At 40.3% G+C, this 16,783-nt stretch overlaps 1 protein-coding gene across 1 annotated transcript; it reads left to right on the plus strand.

Annotated features, from left to right (window-relative positions):
- Window positions 1–205: 205 nt before the first annotated feature.
- Window positions 206–16,487, plus strand: LOC104530716 (cystine/glutamate transporter-like; the record flags this gene model as incomplete). Its single annotated transcript, XM_010175397.2, has 4 exons — window positions 206–1,272; window positions 4,281–4,407; window positions 8,459–8,574; window positions 16,362–16,487. Coding segments are annotated over exons 1-4 (646 nt in total), but the record flags the coding sequence as incomplete, so codon positions are not given.
- Between the last annotated feature and the right edge of the window lie 296 nt (window positions 16,488–16,783).

Below are 16,783 nucleotides of genomic sequence, written 5' to 3' on the forward strand. Positions count from 1 at the left end.
CCTCCTGCCAGGTCACACACACGAGGTGGCTGTAAACATTAATAGTATTTCTCAAGGGGAAGTGTCATTGCAGTGTTGCTCACTGACATCCCAGAAACACACTGCGTGTATGAAAATTACTGTACTGTGGAAATAGCCCCGGGTTTTCATTAGGCTGGTGTGGGTGTGTTGCTAGGCAACTCGGGGTAACAAGGGGGTTGTATATATTTTTTAGGTAGGTACAGGTCCCTATAGAGATTTCCAGGTAAGTAACATAGATGTGAGAGAGGCTGATCAACTCCAACACAACAAGAAGTTAAGACCTGCAAACTTAACTTGAGTTAAGAGGAGATTTTCAAGAAAGAAATTGGATCAGACCCAGGGATGACGTAACCTGTTTGATTTCTTTTCCTCTTGCGCTGACGAGCTTTGTGTTTAGGCAGGCTTTTGTTTCTGGCTCTGAGTTGCTTTAAAAAAAAAAACAAAACACAAAATTGGGAGTGTGTCTCAGGGTGTCGAGGGTGATGTGCTTAGTTTGATTGGCTCGGTTTGCTTGCGAGCGCTTTGTTCTTCCCAGCACCCTGAGGTCAGTTGTGCAACATGCCCCTACTGTTTAAAAAGAAAAGGAAAAAAAAAAAGAAATGCTGAGTAATGCCAGAGGTTTCTCAAATGGCTGATGCAAACCTGGAGAATTTGCATCATCATTCAGCTGGAGTAACTTGGTATGACAAGAGCTTAAATACAAGTCCACGCGGAAGCTGAGCTGGTTTCCAATGATAGGGCAGTACCAGCTTGCAGTGTGAAAGCGCAGGTGTTCCTGAGCAGCGCTCAGATCCCAGTAAAGGCTCAAATACAGTTCAGGAGCTCACTACCTGTGTGTAGGAGCAGCTGGAAAGATAAGGGAGGGCAGAGGAAGAGACTAAGTAGCTGGCTACGCAGAGAAGAAAAAATCCTTGAGTTTCTGCTGGAAACTTTTTTGCCTCTGCTTGTCGTCAGTGTGGTGGTGGCACTGTAGCATGTTTAGGAAAGCTGCTGTAACCACCACTTCTAATGGAAGCTACTTGCAGGGGCAAGCTAATGGCAGGTTGCCCTCAATGGACAGCGGACAGCCAGCCCAGGAGGGAAAAGTTGTGCTGAAGAAGAAAGTGACACTTTTGAGGGGGATATCCATCATAATTGGTACTATCATTGGAGCTGGCATCTTCATCTCTCCCAAAGGCATCCTGAAGAACACAGGCAGCGTGGGCATGTCCTTGACTGTCTGGACAGCGTGTGGTATCCTCTCACTCTTTGGTAAGTCCCTTAAAAGTTTCTAATTGGTCCAGAGAGGCGGCTGGTGGATTATTACTGTTATTTGTCTGATTTTGCCATTGGATAACAAGGCACAGTGTGGAGCTTGAGGACCAATAGGGCTCCGGAAGGTTTTTGCTGTGTGATAGGTTGCATGGAAGGTGTGGAGGTATGCAACCCCTACCCCCCTGCCTCCTGGTCGGTAAAGATTGGAGGTGTAAATTATTGTTTCTTATGGGTCCCTAAAGGAACAGGAAAAGTAAATGTCTATTTTATGCCAGACAACGTGCTGTATGTATAATGTTTTTCTTCTGGCTGTAGAAGAACATTATACAGAACATTTTCTTTCTATAAGAGGTAGTTTACAGCTTGCTTGTAAGGCCCTCGGCAGCTGGGGATGCGAGTCACTCCGCTCGAACACTGGTGAAATGTTTAGACAGCTCGACTTAGTTCCCTTGAGGCTAGAGCAGGGTCTGAGAGGAATAATTCCCAATGGATGTAAGCTGTATTGGCATGAAAGGGAGCAAAATAATAACACTAATAACCCCTCTCCCCAGTCTTGTGTTACTGCTCTTCACTTCATTCCCCGCTCACGATGTTGCTTTGAAAGATTGCGCTGCAAAATACAGTGTAATGGAAACAAATTTGTAATGCATGTTTTATTGCTTGCCTGCTTGTCATAACAGTTTTTACTATTTTTGTGTATTTTTGAAAAATATTAAACTCTGAAGAATGTCAGTTTATTTGTTGTGTACACAAAGCCCCCATTCAGAGTGGAAAATCCCACCCTGGCCTCTGTGGGACAGAGGGTCCATTGACCTACTTAATGAGTTAATCTCTAAGAAGTTAAAGAACTAACATGAATATTGGCTTTATTTAAAACAGAAATGACTTGTTTTCTGGCATGAGGTAGAGAGGACAAACATAGATTAACACGTGTCTGCTTAATAGGTGGAATATGCAAATGCCACCTTGTGTAAATTGGCTTTGAGTTTAAAAGAAACATGGACTGTTGACAGACTAAGCCCACCCAAGCCAAACAGACAGTGCAAGCAAGTGAGGACCCGTTTTGGTCAAATGTTAAACGTATTGGTACAATGTGCAACATAATCTGTTGTACAAATGTGGGAGTCCTGCCTGTAACCAAAATTCCCCTGTAAAGAAAGACCTCAAATACAATTTAGAACCCTCACAGAAGACCTCGGTCTTTAGATTTAGTCAAAACAGAACTTATTTAAGCATTGCATTTTTGGCTTTAACTTTAATAGTAGTAATTTTCTGGCTGGGAAGTAAAGTCGGTATAAAAAAAAAAGAAATCTCTTTTATCAGACTGATTTTCTAGGTCACTTTCCAGATCTCAAGATGTGAAGAACTGTGTAATTTAGCCGAGCGAAAGATATTATCTCTTTCTTTGAATGGACCCATTAGAATTATTTTTTTCATATTTTTTATGCCAGGGGTGTCAATTCCCTGCATGACTTAATTATAGTAAAATCACATGCAAAGATCACTTAAGGTCCTGCTGCGGCTGTGTGTATAACATGTATTGAAACATGATTTCATTTCATCCTGAACCTCAACAGAAGAGGCTGCCAAATGAAAACCCATCAATAGCTTCTTTTTTTTTTTTTTTTTTTTTTTTTTTAATGTAGCTGTAAAAATTCACTCAAATACATTTTCAGGTAAGCTGAAGAATAGCAGATAAAACCTGCCACAGTTTTGAAAAGGCTCAAACAAAGCAAATGAATAAGGGTGGAATTTGTCATAATGTGGTACAGCTTTAATGGGCTTGTACATGTTATGTGGTTTTGACAACTAGTTTCCACTGTGTCACAGCACAAAAGCATGCAGGGAACAACGCCGAAATGAGTTCATCTATGTCACTGATCTTAACTCTATGTGATGCAGTGTTTACAAACTTTGTTACTGTTTTCCTCTGACATCTCAGACTCTCCTAAAAGGGCTGCCTGCATTTATAGGACATGGTACACCTCCTCTCTACTGATGCTGTCCACCTCTGCAGCTGAGAATCCACTGGCTTTGAGACGGAGTGATGGTTCATTAAACAACGGTAGTAGATGTTGCATGGGTGATGAAGCTTTATGCAGGTCCTCATATTTGCACCGTGCTGTTGCCTGCTCCATAATGGCAAAGACCACTGGCAGCCTTGGAGAGCTTCCTGAGAGCTTCACGTGCTGGAAATGACACTAACATTCACTCTAAGGAGGCCTGAACCACTTCTGCATGAGTTCGGCCTCCCTAGTACAGCAATGTGATGATGATTTGGGTCTTTAGCCAGTGTGTAAATGCACCAAAGGATGAAACGAGCCTCCTCCTATGAAAATGTGAAGTTGTCTGTATTTAGGGCAATGCAGAAATGAACTGCAATTTCATCACATTAGGAGTACACAACAACACTGCACCGGTGTTGAAAAGCCAGGGCTAAACCATCCCCTGGATTTTGTATGTAAGATGTTGGGAGTACTATTGAGGAAAATTCTTAATCTGCAATTCCTGATTCCATAGTTTGGGCAGTTGATTTCTTAACCCGCAGTTGATGAGGGGGAATACAGTCTTCAGGCTTTTCTTCAGAGGCTGAGCCAGCCATCTCTGAGGCTGAAAGGAGCTGATCACCATTTGATAACAGGCAAAAGTGTCGGAAAGCTTTAATTTGGCAGCGCAGACAGGCTGCTGAGGATCTGGGGTAGCTGATGTGACACAACGCTTTGTTGTCCCTCTTCATAAGATATGGATGAGTAATGAAATGTGTTGATAGCAAATAGTTTGTTCAGTGGTTTATGTGTAAATGGAACTGGATGTATGTACAGTTTGGTTAACTGCTGGTCTAGTTGAATGAATAAAAACTTAGAAAATTGCTTGAAAATAATGATTAAAATATATTAAAAAGTAGCCATGTTACCATGGCAGCTCCATTGTTTAGCTTATAAATGTTTTGAAAGGGTTTTTCTTTTTTATATAACTCTCCTGATAACACTGTTTAATTCTCACAGGTGCCCTCTGCTATGCTGAACTAGGAACATGCATTAAGAAATCTGGTGGTCACTACACCTATATCTTGGAGGCCTTTGGCCCGTTACCTGCTTTTGTGAGAGTGTGGGTTGAATTACTCATCATTCGGTAAGTGTATCGTGGCTTTTCTGTGTTTCTTTTCTGGTAGCAATACATTTTTCAGTCATAAAGAAATATCTTCAGTGGATGATGGGCAAAACAAACCAAATGCATCTCAATCAATGAGCTGTGATCTTTCAGCACGATTGCTTCAGAGAATTTAATAGTGCTATTTTCCTCATCAGAACTGGAACATTCAAGAAGACATATGTGCATGTACGGGGGGAAAAAAAAACGATTCTGAGAAAACTGCTTGCCATACAAATTCAACTACTTGCTTTAATTTTGCTAAGCTTACTGTATCCATCAATGTCACTAGTAATGCTCATACCCATATCTATGTACAGAATAGTGGAAGAAGGAGGTCACCTTTATGTTTTTCTCAGTCTTAGTACTAGCTTTTGGAGCAGCTGTTGTTGTCTGTGGATACAGGAATAACTCCTGGTGAAGCTATTGGCCATTAGTTTTCAGATTTAGGGGCACCATGTATTCTTTATATGTCAATTCATGTGTCTGTCCCCACTCCCCCTCCTTTTTTTTAATGGGGTTTTGGAGAACTTAAACTCTTGATTACTATGAAAAACACTAACTGGTCAAATAAAGCAACATTATGTTCTTAAATATCTAAAATGTCCAAATTATTGTTTTGGTGCATACTCATGCAGCCTGTGACGTTGTATAGGTGAATTATAATATCAAGATGCTGAATCATTGAATCATATCAAATAAGTTTGCATAATATAAATGGATCTTTGTATCAAACTGAAATGTGGCCCTTTAAATATGTATATATATTTTTTAAATTTTTTTTTACAACATCGCTGAGCTTGAAGAGCTTGTTACATGTAGAACAGGGCAACTCACTTACGCAAAATGACTTTGGGAATGCTTCATTCCTGCCTCAGGCTAGTTAACACTCCTTTCCCCTCTCTTCCACAATCAGCAAGTTAGTCACAAAAGGCCAGGCTTCATTTCAAATTACAACTGTGTTTACATAATATTGACAAGTTCTAGCATAGACTGTCGAGTTTAAAAGCACTGACGGTGCTGAGTCATTATGAATGCATAAATCCTTATCTTGTTTCCGGAGGAAATAATTCTCTATGTCAGATGGTCCCTTACATCCTCCCCACCCATACATAGCCTTTGAATTAACTGCATAATTTCCATCAAATGTGATGAAAGAGCAGATGTCTTAACCATACTAACTTTTTGCCAAAAGGAAAACCAGACAGAAGAAACAGACCTGTGTTTCCACTGTGAGAAGCACAGTGTTGGGAATGTAGCTATGTCATTGCACATCATAGAATCAAGAGGAGCGAGTAGCGTTAGAAATCCCATCGCCTCTTAACCTGCTCCTTACTAGGCAGAGGGACCTTATTAACCTAGGCACAAATACCCACAAGAAACCAGGCTTTGTAAATCCCTCCTCTCCCAAAATTATTGTTTTACATATGACAGTGTCCCAGGAGTGTCATGAAAACACTCTTAGTCGTCATGATCTGCTCCACACCCAGAAAATAATCATCTTGCATGGGAAAGAACATCAGTGGATTCTTTAATGATCAAATCTGAGAGGCAGTGAGGGAGGTATACTTGTTACGACTTGCGATGATCAGAGCAGCACTGCCGAAACTCTGTATAGAGTTTTTATATCTGACTCCTGCATCGGTAAACTAATTGGCTGCTGCTATCAAAGAAATTGAGATGTAAAAAGTGTCTAGGTTTTTTTTCAGTAGCTGAAGTTGCACACACACACACTTCTCAGCTAAACTGTTTTTTCCTCTGAAAGGTGGAAGGATTATCACACCCACGGGCTGGTGGAGCAGCTGCAACCAAAATAAACTTTTCCTGCTCTCCTGTATCTTTTCAGTCACTGTTTTACAGTCTAGAACACACTTAAACTCTGCCCACATACTGATTAAACTCTGCCAGCATCGCCTGCTGTTTAGATGTGCCTTATGCTGCTCTGCTCCTCATCCAGTATAAGTAGGAACTTTTTTTCTCCCCAGAAGTCATGTTGTGGGTATATTACATATCTCTTAAAAAAAATAAATAAAAACTTCTCAAACAAGTGAAGACGACTGTGCATTGTCTGTAGTACTCCCGTGGTGGTTGTTAAACACAGGTTGGGTGAGAGCACGCTGCCAAATGACTCACTCCCCTGTGGTATGTGCTGGGACACTATACCTGCTCCTTTCCCACTGGCTTTTTGTGCTCCTTGCCCTTCAGTGAAAGCTGGTAATGCTCTTTCTCTCTGCTTTTGATCACCCAGCTGTTAGGCGGTTGCCAATCTGTCTTTAGGATTGCAGTCAAAAGGAATTGATTGCAATCAATTGCCCGTTCCTTCAACTTCCACCTCCATTGATTGACTTCACTGCCACCAACATCTCCCAAACGTGGGAATAAGAGAGACATAGCTTATTTATTAGAGGTATAATTCAAGAGCTATGTTTTTAAAAACATAGCGGTGTAGATAGCAGTGGCTGCCTCTTTAAAAAGGCCTTTCTTAAAATGAAAGGGAAAAACCCAAGTTCTGGAAAAAGGAGGCAGGAATGAGGAAAAAAAGTCTGGGAGAGTTCCAAAGATCTGATTTTTCATCTGAACTCGGACACTTCAAACTGCTTTTGGCAGGCTGCAGTGTTTGAAAGCCGGAAGCCTGGTAATCTTATGTAAATTAGAATTATTGCACTGAAGTAAAGTCAGTAAATGTCTGTGTAAATCCAGCACAGAGAACATTTGGTTCCTGAGTGAAGACAAAAGTTGCAAAGGCCGTTGTGAAGAACAGTCCATGTGTGTGGGTGACTCACAAGCAGCAGCCTTCACTTGTCCATGCAGAAACTTTCTGAGGAAGATACTTCTGTTCTTTGCTGCTCTGCAGTTTGGTCCAATGCAGTGTGTGACATTTTGGTTGAGTCATAACACTAAGAAAGTGGGCTTTGTTTCATTTGTTGGAGAATACTAACTTCTCTGCAAAATTTTTACACTCCTCCACAGCATTTTGAGCAACTGCATTTTTATTGAAATTCTGTAAGGTGAGGCATTATTTTATTAAATGCTGTAGATTTTTTCTACAAGAAATTTGCATGGACTATTGTTTAATTCAAAAATCCTTTGAGGCGGAATCATACGCTCTTTTGTCCTTATTGTGTGTGAGCGTGTGATGAAGCACAGATGCCACCAGCCATCCTATGCAGGGTGAAAGTGTCCTCGCAAACCAAATATGAACAGATCACTGGAACTGTAATATGCAAACAGTGTCTGATCCGAGGCACAGGGTAATTTGCTGTTAATATGTGTCAGTGCTAAGACTTCTGGCAAACATTTAGCTTGTCTCAAAGAGAAAGGCTCTATGAGTATTATGAGTATTTCAAATTGGTAGATGCAAAAACTGCACGCTTGCCCTTCTTCACATTTCTCTGTTCCCTGGTAGGTGCTTCTGTACTTGGAGGATTTTTGCTCTTACTTGCAGTGCTATGAAGTTAGTCAATAAAATGAACAAGATCTGTTTGCATTTTTGGAAATCCCATTTTTATTCATTTTTTGTGCTGTGTCAGATTTTAATGACAGACTTGGGTAGGTTTTGGATACTTAGTAGAGCAGAATTCTCAGCTTAGTTGAAGTAAATTAACTTGTCTCTCTGAGGGGTGAGATATACCTGGCCACTAAAATTCAGTCCTTGATGACTTTTACTCAGGGTTTTACCCATGTAATCTAATTCTGACCAAGTTCACTTCAAGAGAGTGAATGAAAATTTTGGTTGATACCTTTCCTTTTTATTTACAGCCACTTCACAACATGGAAGTTGTGAGAGCTATCCTGGTAAGAGATGTTCCTGTCAAGATCAGAGCCACTGAGCAAAGTTAAACTGTTTGTGGTTTCCTGCTGCATTCAGAAATCGTGGTACATGGCAGCATAGTTATGAGCAGGCACCAAAATTAAGTACGATGCACAGTTCTGTGATAGTAAAGTTACAGCATGATCTCATAAGAATATTATCTATGTACTATTGCAGATTAATTTTGTAATTTTGCTCTTGTTGTTGTTGTTTTTACTCTAGCCCTGCTGCCACAGCAGTGATATCGTTGGCATTTGGACGTTACATTTTGGAACCTTTTTTTATGCAGTGTGAAATCCCAGAACTTGCAATTAAACTTATTACAGCTGTTGGCATCAGTAAGTATCCAATTTTAGGTTTCAGGGAAGGGTAAAGATGACGTAAATTTAAAAAAAAAAAGTAATCGAACACTGAACAAGTAGTCATTTGATGTGAATGATTACAAAATGACTGTGTATCCAATGCCAAGGGTATCAGTACAACTTTTTGCCTGGTATGTGTGGTTGTGAACATATGCAGTAGTAAAAAGAATAGCAGACTTTATTAATGGCAGGGACAAATCTATTGCCAAGGCTGATTCTGTTGCCACTTGAATTAATGGCAGAACTCTCATTACTTTTGTGGAAGCAATTTCAGTCCCTAAGAGATGGTGAGCAAGTGCCAGAGATATGGAAGAATGATTACCTGATTTTAAGTGCTTTGCTCGACTTCTGTTTTAGGAGGCAATCGAGTGCCAAGTATGATGCCGCAAAGAAATGTAGTTCTCTTGAGCGGAGCGCAGGCAACATGAGATCATCTTCCCGAGTCCAGCTCTTTCTGTCATAGCAATAAAACTTATTGAGGCATTTGCAGTTCAGGAAGCAGGAACCCAACGGATGACTTTGGGAGCAGGGTGTACAGCTTGTTGAAAGTGTGTGCCCGTTACCAACAGCCTGTCCTATTCTTGCTGACTTTGCAATTAGTGTAAAAGGGACCGTTTAGGGCTACAAAGAACCAATAATTGCCAGATGAAGGAGGGAGGCTACCCTGAGACCAGGAGCTTTACAGTGTACCTGGGCTGCTGTGGGAGGCTGTGTGAGGGGGAAGACACAAATGGTGATGGGAATGGGACTCTGGAGCCGTGTGCCTGTAGCACTAGGCTCCAGTTCTGCCTGGTCACTGGTGATGATGCTCCTTGCACATGTGTATGCACATTCGCATTCAGCTACGCTGGGAGGAGAGTGCAGAGTAGACCTGAGTAACTAGTAACAGATTGTTCCTTTCAATTTGTTCAGTGCACGTCAGAAACAAAAGGACTAGGAAAAGGAATTAAGACATGCAAAATGATCAAAGGCACACAGGACACCCTTTCAGTTTTGCACAATAATAGGTTCAGTTGACTTTTTTCTTTCTTTGGGGTAGGGAGTTCAATTGACATGGAATTTTCCAGTCTCCAGGTTACTGTTGCTTTTTGTAGGAGCTCTCTTGATAAGAGTTCCCTTCTGCCAGGAGTGTTAAAAAAATCAGTATGTGACCGCATCCCTTTCTAACTTAATTATGCACAAACTGTAGGTTTCATAGGAATAATTGAATTAAGGACTTGAATTTTGAGGTCAATGACTTTTTTTATAGCTACATCTGTCTAAAATATTTCAGTGCAAGATAAGGGTGAAACAGATGTTCAGTAACTTCAAGGTCACTGAGACAGAAGAAATGTTAAGTGAGGACTCCATCAAAGCATTTTGTTAAATGCACGTGATTCAAGAACAATAAGTGAACAATTTGAAATAGATTTTTATTGCTTTTAATTTAAGGGAAGATCTGTGTGGTAAGCCAAGACTTCACAGAGTAATTAAACAAAGAAGTAGCATTGCAGGGAAGGTGGAGTTACACTGAAGTAATTACAGCCTAAAGGGAAAGAAAGGTTCACAGCAAACTGCTTCTATGGTGACCGTGGGTCTGTGCAATGCAGGTAGAATGAGCTGTCATTTCACCAAAATAAGGGATTCTTGTAGAAAGTTTGTAACGGTGGATGGGACAGTGCTGAGGAAAACAGTGACATGTCAGCCTGAGGCTTTATCTTTATTCTTTTCAGTATGCTCTTCAGCGGACTTTCAGGTGCAGTAGTTCTTGATTACATGCTACACTTGAGCTCAGGGATCCCAGTGTGCATGACTGTTGTTCTCGTATGGTAAGAATTAGCTGTTGTGGTGGTAATTGTTATGAGTGTTTTATATGGTGCTTGTAGGTAGAGTGATAGGTAAGATTAAGGTGTTGAGCAGAACAGACACACTAGAGCCCTGAAGATCTTATGATCCAATTTAATGGTGCCAAACACAGTGTTTGCTTCCGCTGAAAATATTAAGTTAATCAGAAAGTGAACTGGTGTACCTTTTTGTCTCCTTATCTGCTCCTGGTCACTTCTCCCTCCTGTGCCTAATGACAGAGTTCTCACTGCAGATCTGTCTTTATTGCATGGGGGGGAAAGGTAGTGGGAAGCACCATCAAACTCTGTCCTTGGGTGAGGCTTTGTTCTGTAATTATACCTTGTTATTTCTGATCATACCAGAAAGGGCAGGAAGAGATTTTGAAAAATCTTCAGGTGATCCCCTGCCCCCAAACACAATCTAAACAATTTCTGACACATGTTTGTCTAAACTGGTCTTAAAACCTCAAGTGAGGGAGTTTCTAAAGCTTCACCTAATACTATAGCCTGTTTTTTTTCTATCCGTGTTGCAACACAGCTTTTCTAATTTTTTTTTTTTCCCACCTAAACATTCTTTTCTGCAATTTAAGCCTATTATTAAAAGCTTGCCTGAGATGGATGCAACTAGGATTATGATGGGGAGTGGAAAATACTGTTGCTCCTCTATCAGAACAACTACTTCTCATAGAGTTTCTACAGCACATTCTGCTCCCCACCGTTCCACCTCAGTGCCTCTGGTGAAAAAAGAATGATGGTGCTGCAGAGGTGATGTAGAACAGATGAGAGCTAAAATGGAACTACTGGAGATGGTGGCCTTTAAAAAAAAAAAAAACATTTGTGGTTTATTATTTATAGGAAAAAAAAATGCACTAGGCACAAAATTCCCCTAGAAATCACACCTATTCTGAGCAATTTTGAACAATTTGTAGAAGCAAATTTTCTGTTCCACAATATGGTGCTTTCCATTTTTTTATTATTTTTTTAAATAAAAATAGCCAAAAAGTCCAGACATTTCAATGGCTTGGTGGAGAAAAGGATGGTTGTGTGGAGGTTCTCTTCAGATATCTCAACTTTCTGAACCTCTGAAGTAAAGGCTACCTTTTCAAACTTAGAAATCACTTTAATTCACTTGGTATTTCTCAAGCAAATCCCTGTGAGGAGAAAAACCTAGGCAAATAGTGGATATGTGTATGAGTCAGTCAGTCTAACATAAACTTTTTCTAATCTCAGTCAATTTAACTGTACCTGAGAGAAGAGCAGACATCTTAAAGATATCTAATTACTACAATTTTAATGAAAATAAGTGGCCAGGTAGAGGAGAGAGAACCTGGATACGTCCCAACAAAGGGAAGGGCAGCTGAAGAAAATGCAAGCAGGAGACAAGACCTTTTAAATGCCCAACTTTGCTTGAATTGGACACAGCAGCCCCAGGACACAAAGCAGAAGGGATGCCCTCCGCCTTTGTTCTAATGCTGAAGATGGTCCTTTTAGGAGAAATAGTTAAAAACTCATTTTTCTCTTTAAGTGAAAGCTGGTATACTCCTCCATATTTACTGTTTCTTCCAATGAAGAAATATCCTATCCCCATGCCTATCGCCACAGCAAAGCATGGTGATAGTGCAAAATCCCCCTATATTAATATATTGCTTTATTGGTATCTTTAAATTCTCCTCCTAATGGTAAATCTAAATATATTGTTAACAGGAAGGGTTAAGTTATACTGTGCAAAGGTGTTGAACTGTACTAATAAAATGTAACCTGAATAGATATGCAATCTTAACCGAGCCTGTTCTAATCTTTTCACTTGGCCTCTGTATCAGAAAGCAGATAAACAGCTTTCAGCTATTAAAAACTGTGAGACTGAAAACAGATTACCAACTTGAATATGTTTTTTAAAGTTTTTACACTCCTTCATGCATATTTTGGGCATTTTATACCACAATAATGTATAATTGCCGCCTGTTTTGGAGGTTGGCCAAAAAACCTCAAATACCCCAAACTATGACCGTTAGATGCAATATTATGCTTGCAAATCAAGGTCAGCTGTACAGATCTATTAGTGCTCACTGGCAAATACTCCAGACCAAAGCTTTATTGTCATAAATTTGGTGTGTACATGTGTCTATAGTTAGTTTAGTTATTTGCTTTTTTTTTTTTCCTCCCATCATGGCAGATGTTACAGACATGGCTCTCTACCACTGACTGTTTTCAGACAAGCAGTATAAATTAAGATGTCTGTTGGCTTGCAGGGATAGCAAAAGCTGCTATGATGGGTGCTTTTGTGCCTCCTATGTCTTTGTTTTAATTGACCCATTAGGATCTGCAAATTGAGGGTATTTTTCCTTTGTGTGAATGCCTTGACCCTAAAAACCTAACAAGTTAGGGGAGGGCAGTTTCCTTGGTTTCCCATGGAGGCAATGGTACATATGTTCTTGAAAAGTAGGCCAGGATGTAATGCTTACTGCTGCTTCTCCCGTTAGATTTCGTTATCCATCTATAGCTGTGGCTGTGTGGAGGAAAGAGATTGTGAAAAGCAATATTATCATTGTTACTATTGTGTTTGATTGTTCATGAACCCCATTTTGTTCTCTCTCCATTCTCCCCTCAGTTAGGGTTCCTCTCACCTTCAGTTAGGTGTTTAGTTTAAGGTAATTATCTGTGCTCCCCATAGAGTTAGTGGAGAAAGAGTTGTTTCCTGAAGGCGAGTCATCTCATCGGAGACAGACATCCGAAAGGGGTGTTGTTATTCATCCTCCAAAGGTAACTGTCTCTTCATTGAGGTTGCAGCCAAGCTAGATGCCTGACTTTTAGTTAGCAAAGTGAGACATGAGTCCTCCTTTTACTGTCCTTTTTTTCTGGGGAGTTGCTGCTTCCTTCTGATCTTTGCTGTGATCCTGTATCAAAGTGTCTTCAATCAGTTTCTTGAAATGTCTCCATAAGGCCCTATTCATAGAAGAGAGATGTTGAACAATGACCATAGTCCCAAGATACAATTTCCTTCTTGAATGCTGGCATAGGATACTCTTCTCCTGCTCTTTAGCAGCTTTCTTCCTGACTCTTCTTTGTTGCCTTTCACTATCCAGTTGCTAGCACAACCAGTTTGGTGCTGATAAGTGACAGGAGTGTAAGTCCCACATCCCTGTATGTCTGCTATGCACATAGAACTGTGAAGACTGAATTTCACAAAAAGACTAAATTCTTGTAGCCTATTAAAAAAAAAAAAGGATTTCCCAAAACTACCAGATTGTTCTTAAATCTTCTAAGAACTTGAGTCTCAGCCCTGCAACTTGAACTACTTTATTTGTGCCACTGTCTAAATTTGCAAGGGACTTACTCTTATAGAAGACCACCAAAACTAATGGCACATGCACTGGACTGACTGCAGGTGTAGCATCGCTTCAGCTTCCCTGTTAAATGAAGGTCCTTGCAGTGTCCATGTTGCTCTTGCTATTTGCTTAGAAAGCCTCAGATGAAACATTTGGTTGGCTTGAACTCACAGCTGGGGATGGAGAAGGTTTTAACATAGCCTGCTTGCAAGTAGGTTGTCTTCATGAAAGTAGCAGCCTGCACTTTTTGTCTTTCAAGTCAGTGTAACTCTTATACAGATTTGGGGCTTGTGATTTGTGTGTGGCTGGCCAGCAAGGAAGACTAAGAGTTTCCATGTAAATTGACATTAGTGTTTGTACTAGTTTGCTATCCAGTGACATTGTCATAGTGTATCAAGAAGGTGAAACCATTGCATTAGAAATCCTCGAGGAGGACTCTCTGCAGGGTGATGACACTCATGTTACCTATTCTGACCTGTGTAACGTAACAGACCAATTGCTGCAGTCAGCTTGAACTCTGAATAGGCTGGATGTCAAATTGCAGATACTTTCTTACACATAAAACTCTTCCTTGACTTGTTCTTGTGGCCTGGTTCCTGTCTGGGCATTGTCTTCTGGGAAAGTATGATATTCTGAACTTTTTAGGAAATTTGAAATAAGCCAGTGCTTGTTTAGGGCACTTGACTTTCTTTATAACTTAAACACTGTTGGTCAAGCAAATATTGAAATTAAATATAATTTGCTTAAATGACAGTTGATAAACTTCCTGGTAATCAAGCCCTAGGAAAAGAGGAGGAGCCTCAATCAGTGCTAATATTCAGCAGCAACCTAGAGGGATCTTTCAACATTTAAATAGGCGAAGATACATCAGGGTAGTGCTGGGACAATAGAGTAATGAATCAGGCCCCTGGGATTTTCTGTTTCTTGCCAAGTATAAGTATACACAGATGTAATAAAGCAAAAAATAAGTATTTGGATCTCAAGTGATACTTTGCAGAAGTCCAAATGATTTCTTTGTAACTCAGAAAAGAATACCTCAGTTCTGAAATATGGTGAAATACAGAACTGGAAAAACATTTTGACCTTTAAGATCTTTTTCGGTGAAAAATTCACAGTAAATGATCTTGTGAGTTTATGTTGACTTTAGTAAATTGTTCATTTCGGAGTGGTGGCCCTCTCTTTCCCAAACAAAAATTCCAGAAAATACTTTTATTTGAAAAAAATTGTTTTATTGAAAATATCTAAAAAATATATTGGAATCCATATTACTTTGAATTTTCTCCCTTTTCCATTAAACTAAAACTACTTTTGCTTTAGACTGAGAATATTTTTTTATGATATATTTTTTGGCCTTGCTGGTGAACAGAATCAGTATAAAAGTCTTGGGATAAATCAGTGGGTTTTGCTGCCAGAAAGCTTGTACCATGCCAGATTTACAAAGCTAGCTCGTACAAACTAGCTCCCAGACTCTGGCGGGAGATAGCAACCTGTGTTTTCATGCATCCCAAGATGTGTGAATATGGCTCATTATACAGAAAACTGGTGCTTTTGAGGGAACTTGAAGTATGGGAGGACTGTGATGAGGAGCTAATTCATTAGCTCCCTATGATGGCAAGAAAAAGATGATGAGTGAGCATGCTTGTTCGACTATTTCCATGCAGCAGAGGGGGAAAGGGACTTTTTATCTAGTGAAATTACTCATATTTTGCATTCTTTGGGTAATTTTTTCTTTTCTTTTTTTTTTTTTTTTAATGTCTAAACTCCTTTATTTATTCTATTTTACCAAGATAATTTTTAAAATAAACTAGAATAACTGGCACTCAAATGATAAGACCTACTGTCCTCCATCAGTCAGTGCTGTAGTAAAGACCAGAAGATGCCCTTCCCGACCCAGAAAGAGATGTGAGCTGAGCAGGCAGGACATAAAAGCCCTTCTCACTTGTGTCTCTCTGTGTTGGTGAGGTGCAGACCTGGGCTTTATTTTCAAGAAGTAAAAGTTCTCTGTTTCTTCACCAGTTCCCAACCAGTACAGGCACGTTACTTGTACCCTAGACCTCCTGCATCTCTGGTGGTATGACAATAAGAGAGGAGAAACAGTGGAAAAGAGAAGCAGGGGGGGAATAAGGTAACGAGTGACAAATTTATGTGGGGCCTAAAAGGTGGTGAAAAAGTTTAATATGATTATTGATTGTTATTGTTTTATCAAAATGCAATTCTCTGCTCAAACCGGCACTGTTACAGAAGTCTGGAGAGACAAGCATTAGGCAATTAATTTCTTTCATCCCAGGCAGGGTCCTGCCAGCCCATTGCCTACCAACAGTTAACAATTCTGGGTAAACAAAGGTATAATTTGGTGCAGAAGGAGCCAGGCAGAGAACGGAGAGATGGATGGACCGTGGGGTGGGTCAGACAGAGGGGCTCAGCTCAAGTTTTGTACGACGTCTGGAAGGGGGACGTGAGAAGTGGGAGGGCAGCAGCTGCAGAAGGTTATCGGGGTGTATGTCCTTTAATGCATCAGCATCTATTGTGCATGTGGCATCTCTGCTGGCACAGTTCTGTGGCGATTTCAGTGGCACGAGTGTTTTTTTTCTGACTTTTCTTTCTCTCCTTGCAGCACTGGTGATGGTCCTGAATAGCACGAGTGTCAGCTGGAGTGCCCGCATTCAGATTTTCCTTACCTTTTGCAAGCTTGTAGCAATTCTGATAATTATAGTCCCTGGAGTTATCCAGCTAATTAAAGGTATGAAATGAAAAGTAAATGCTTTTAAAGTGCTTTTATCTTTACCCTCCCCAGTCTTTCCCCACCTGCCTCCACCAAATAATGCTTATAGCAGCAAAATCTCTTAATAAGTCTGTGCTTGTTTAACTGAAGCTCTGTACTGTCATGTAATTGATTAGAAGTGGAACTACACTGGGATGAACTGGTATTCCCTTCAGCATGCCAATGAGTCTGTTCAGATCAGACTTGGTTTTCAAATGAGCAACAGTATTGCTCGTCTCTGTAATTTGCCTTTGGCATGAACTTTGGTGAAAGGG

Source organism: Antrostomus carolinensis, unplaced genomic scaffold (assembly GCF_000700745.2).
Source record: "Antrostomus carolinensis isolate BGI_N321 unplaced genomic scaffold, ASM70074v2 scaffold19459, whole genome shotgun sequence".
Classification (NCBI taxonomy): Eukaryota; Metazoa; Chordata; class Aves; order Caprimulgiformes; family Caprimulgidae; genus Antrostomus; species Antrostomus carolinensis.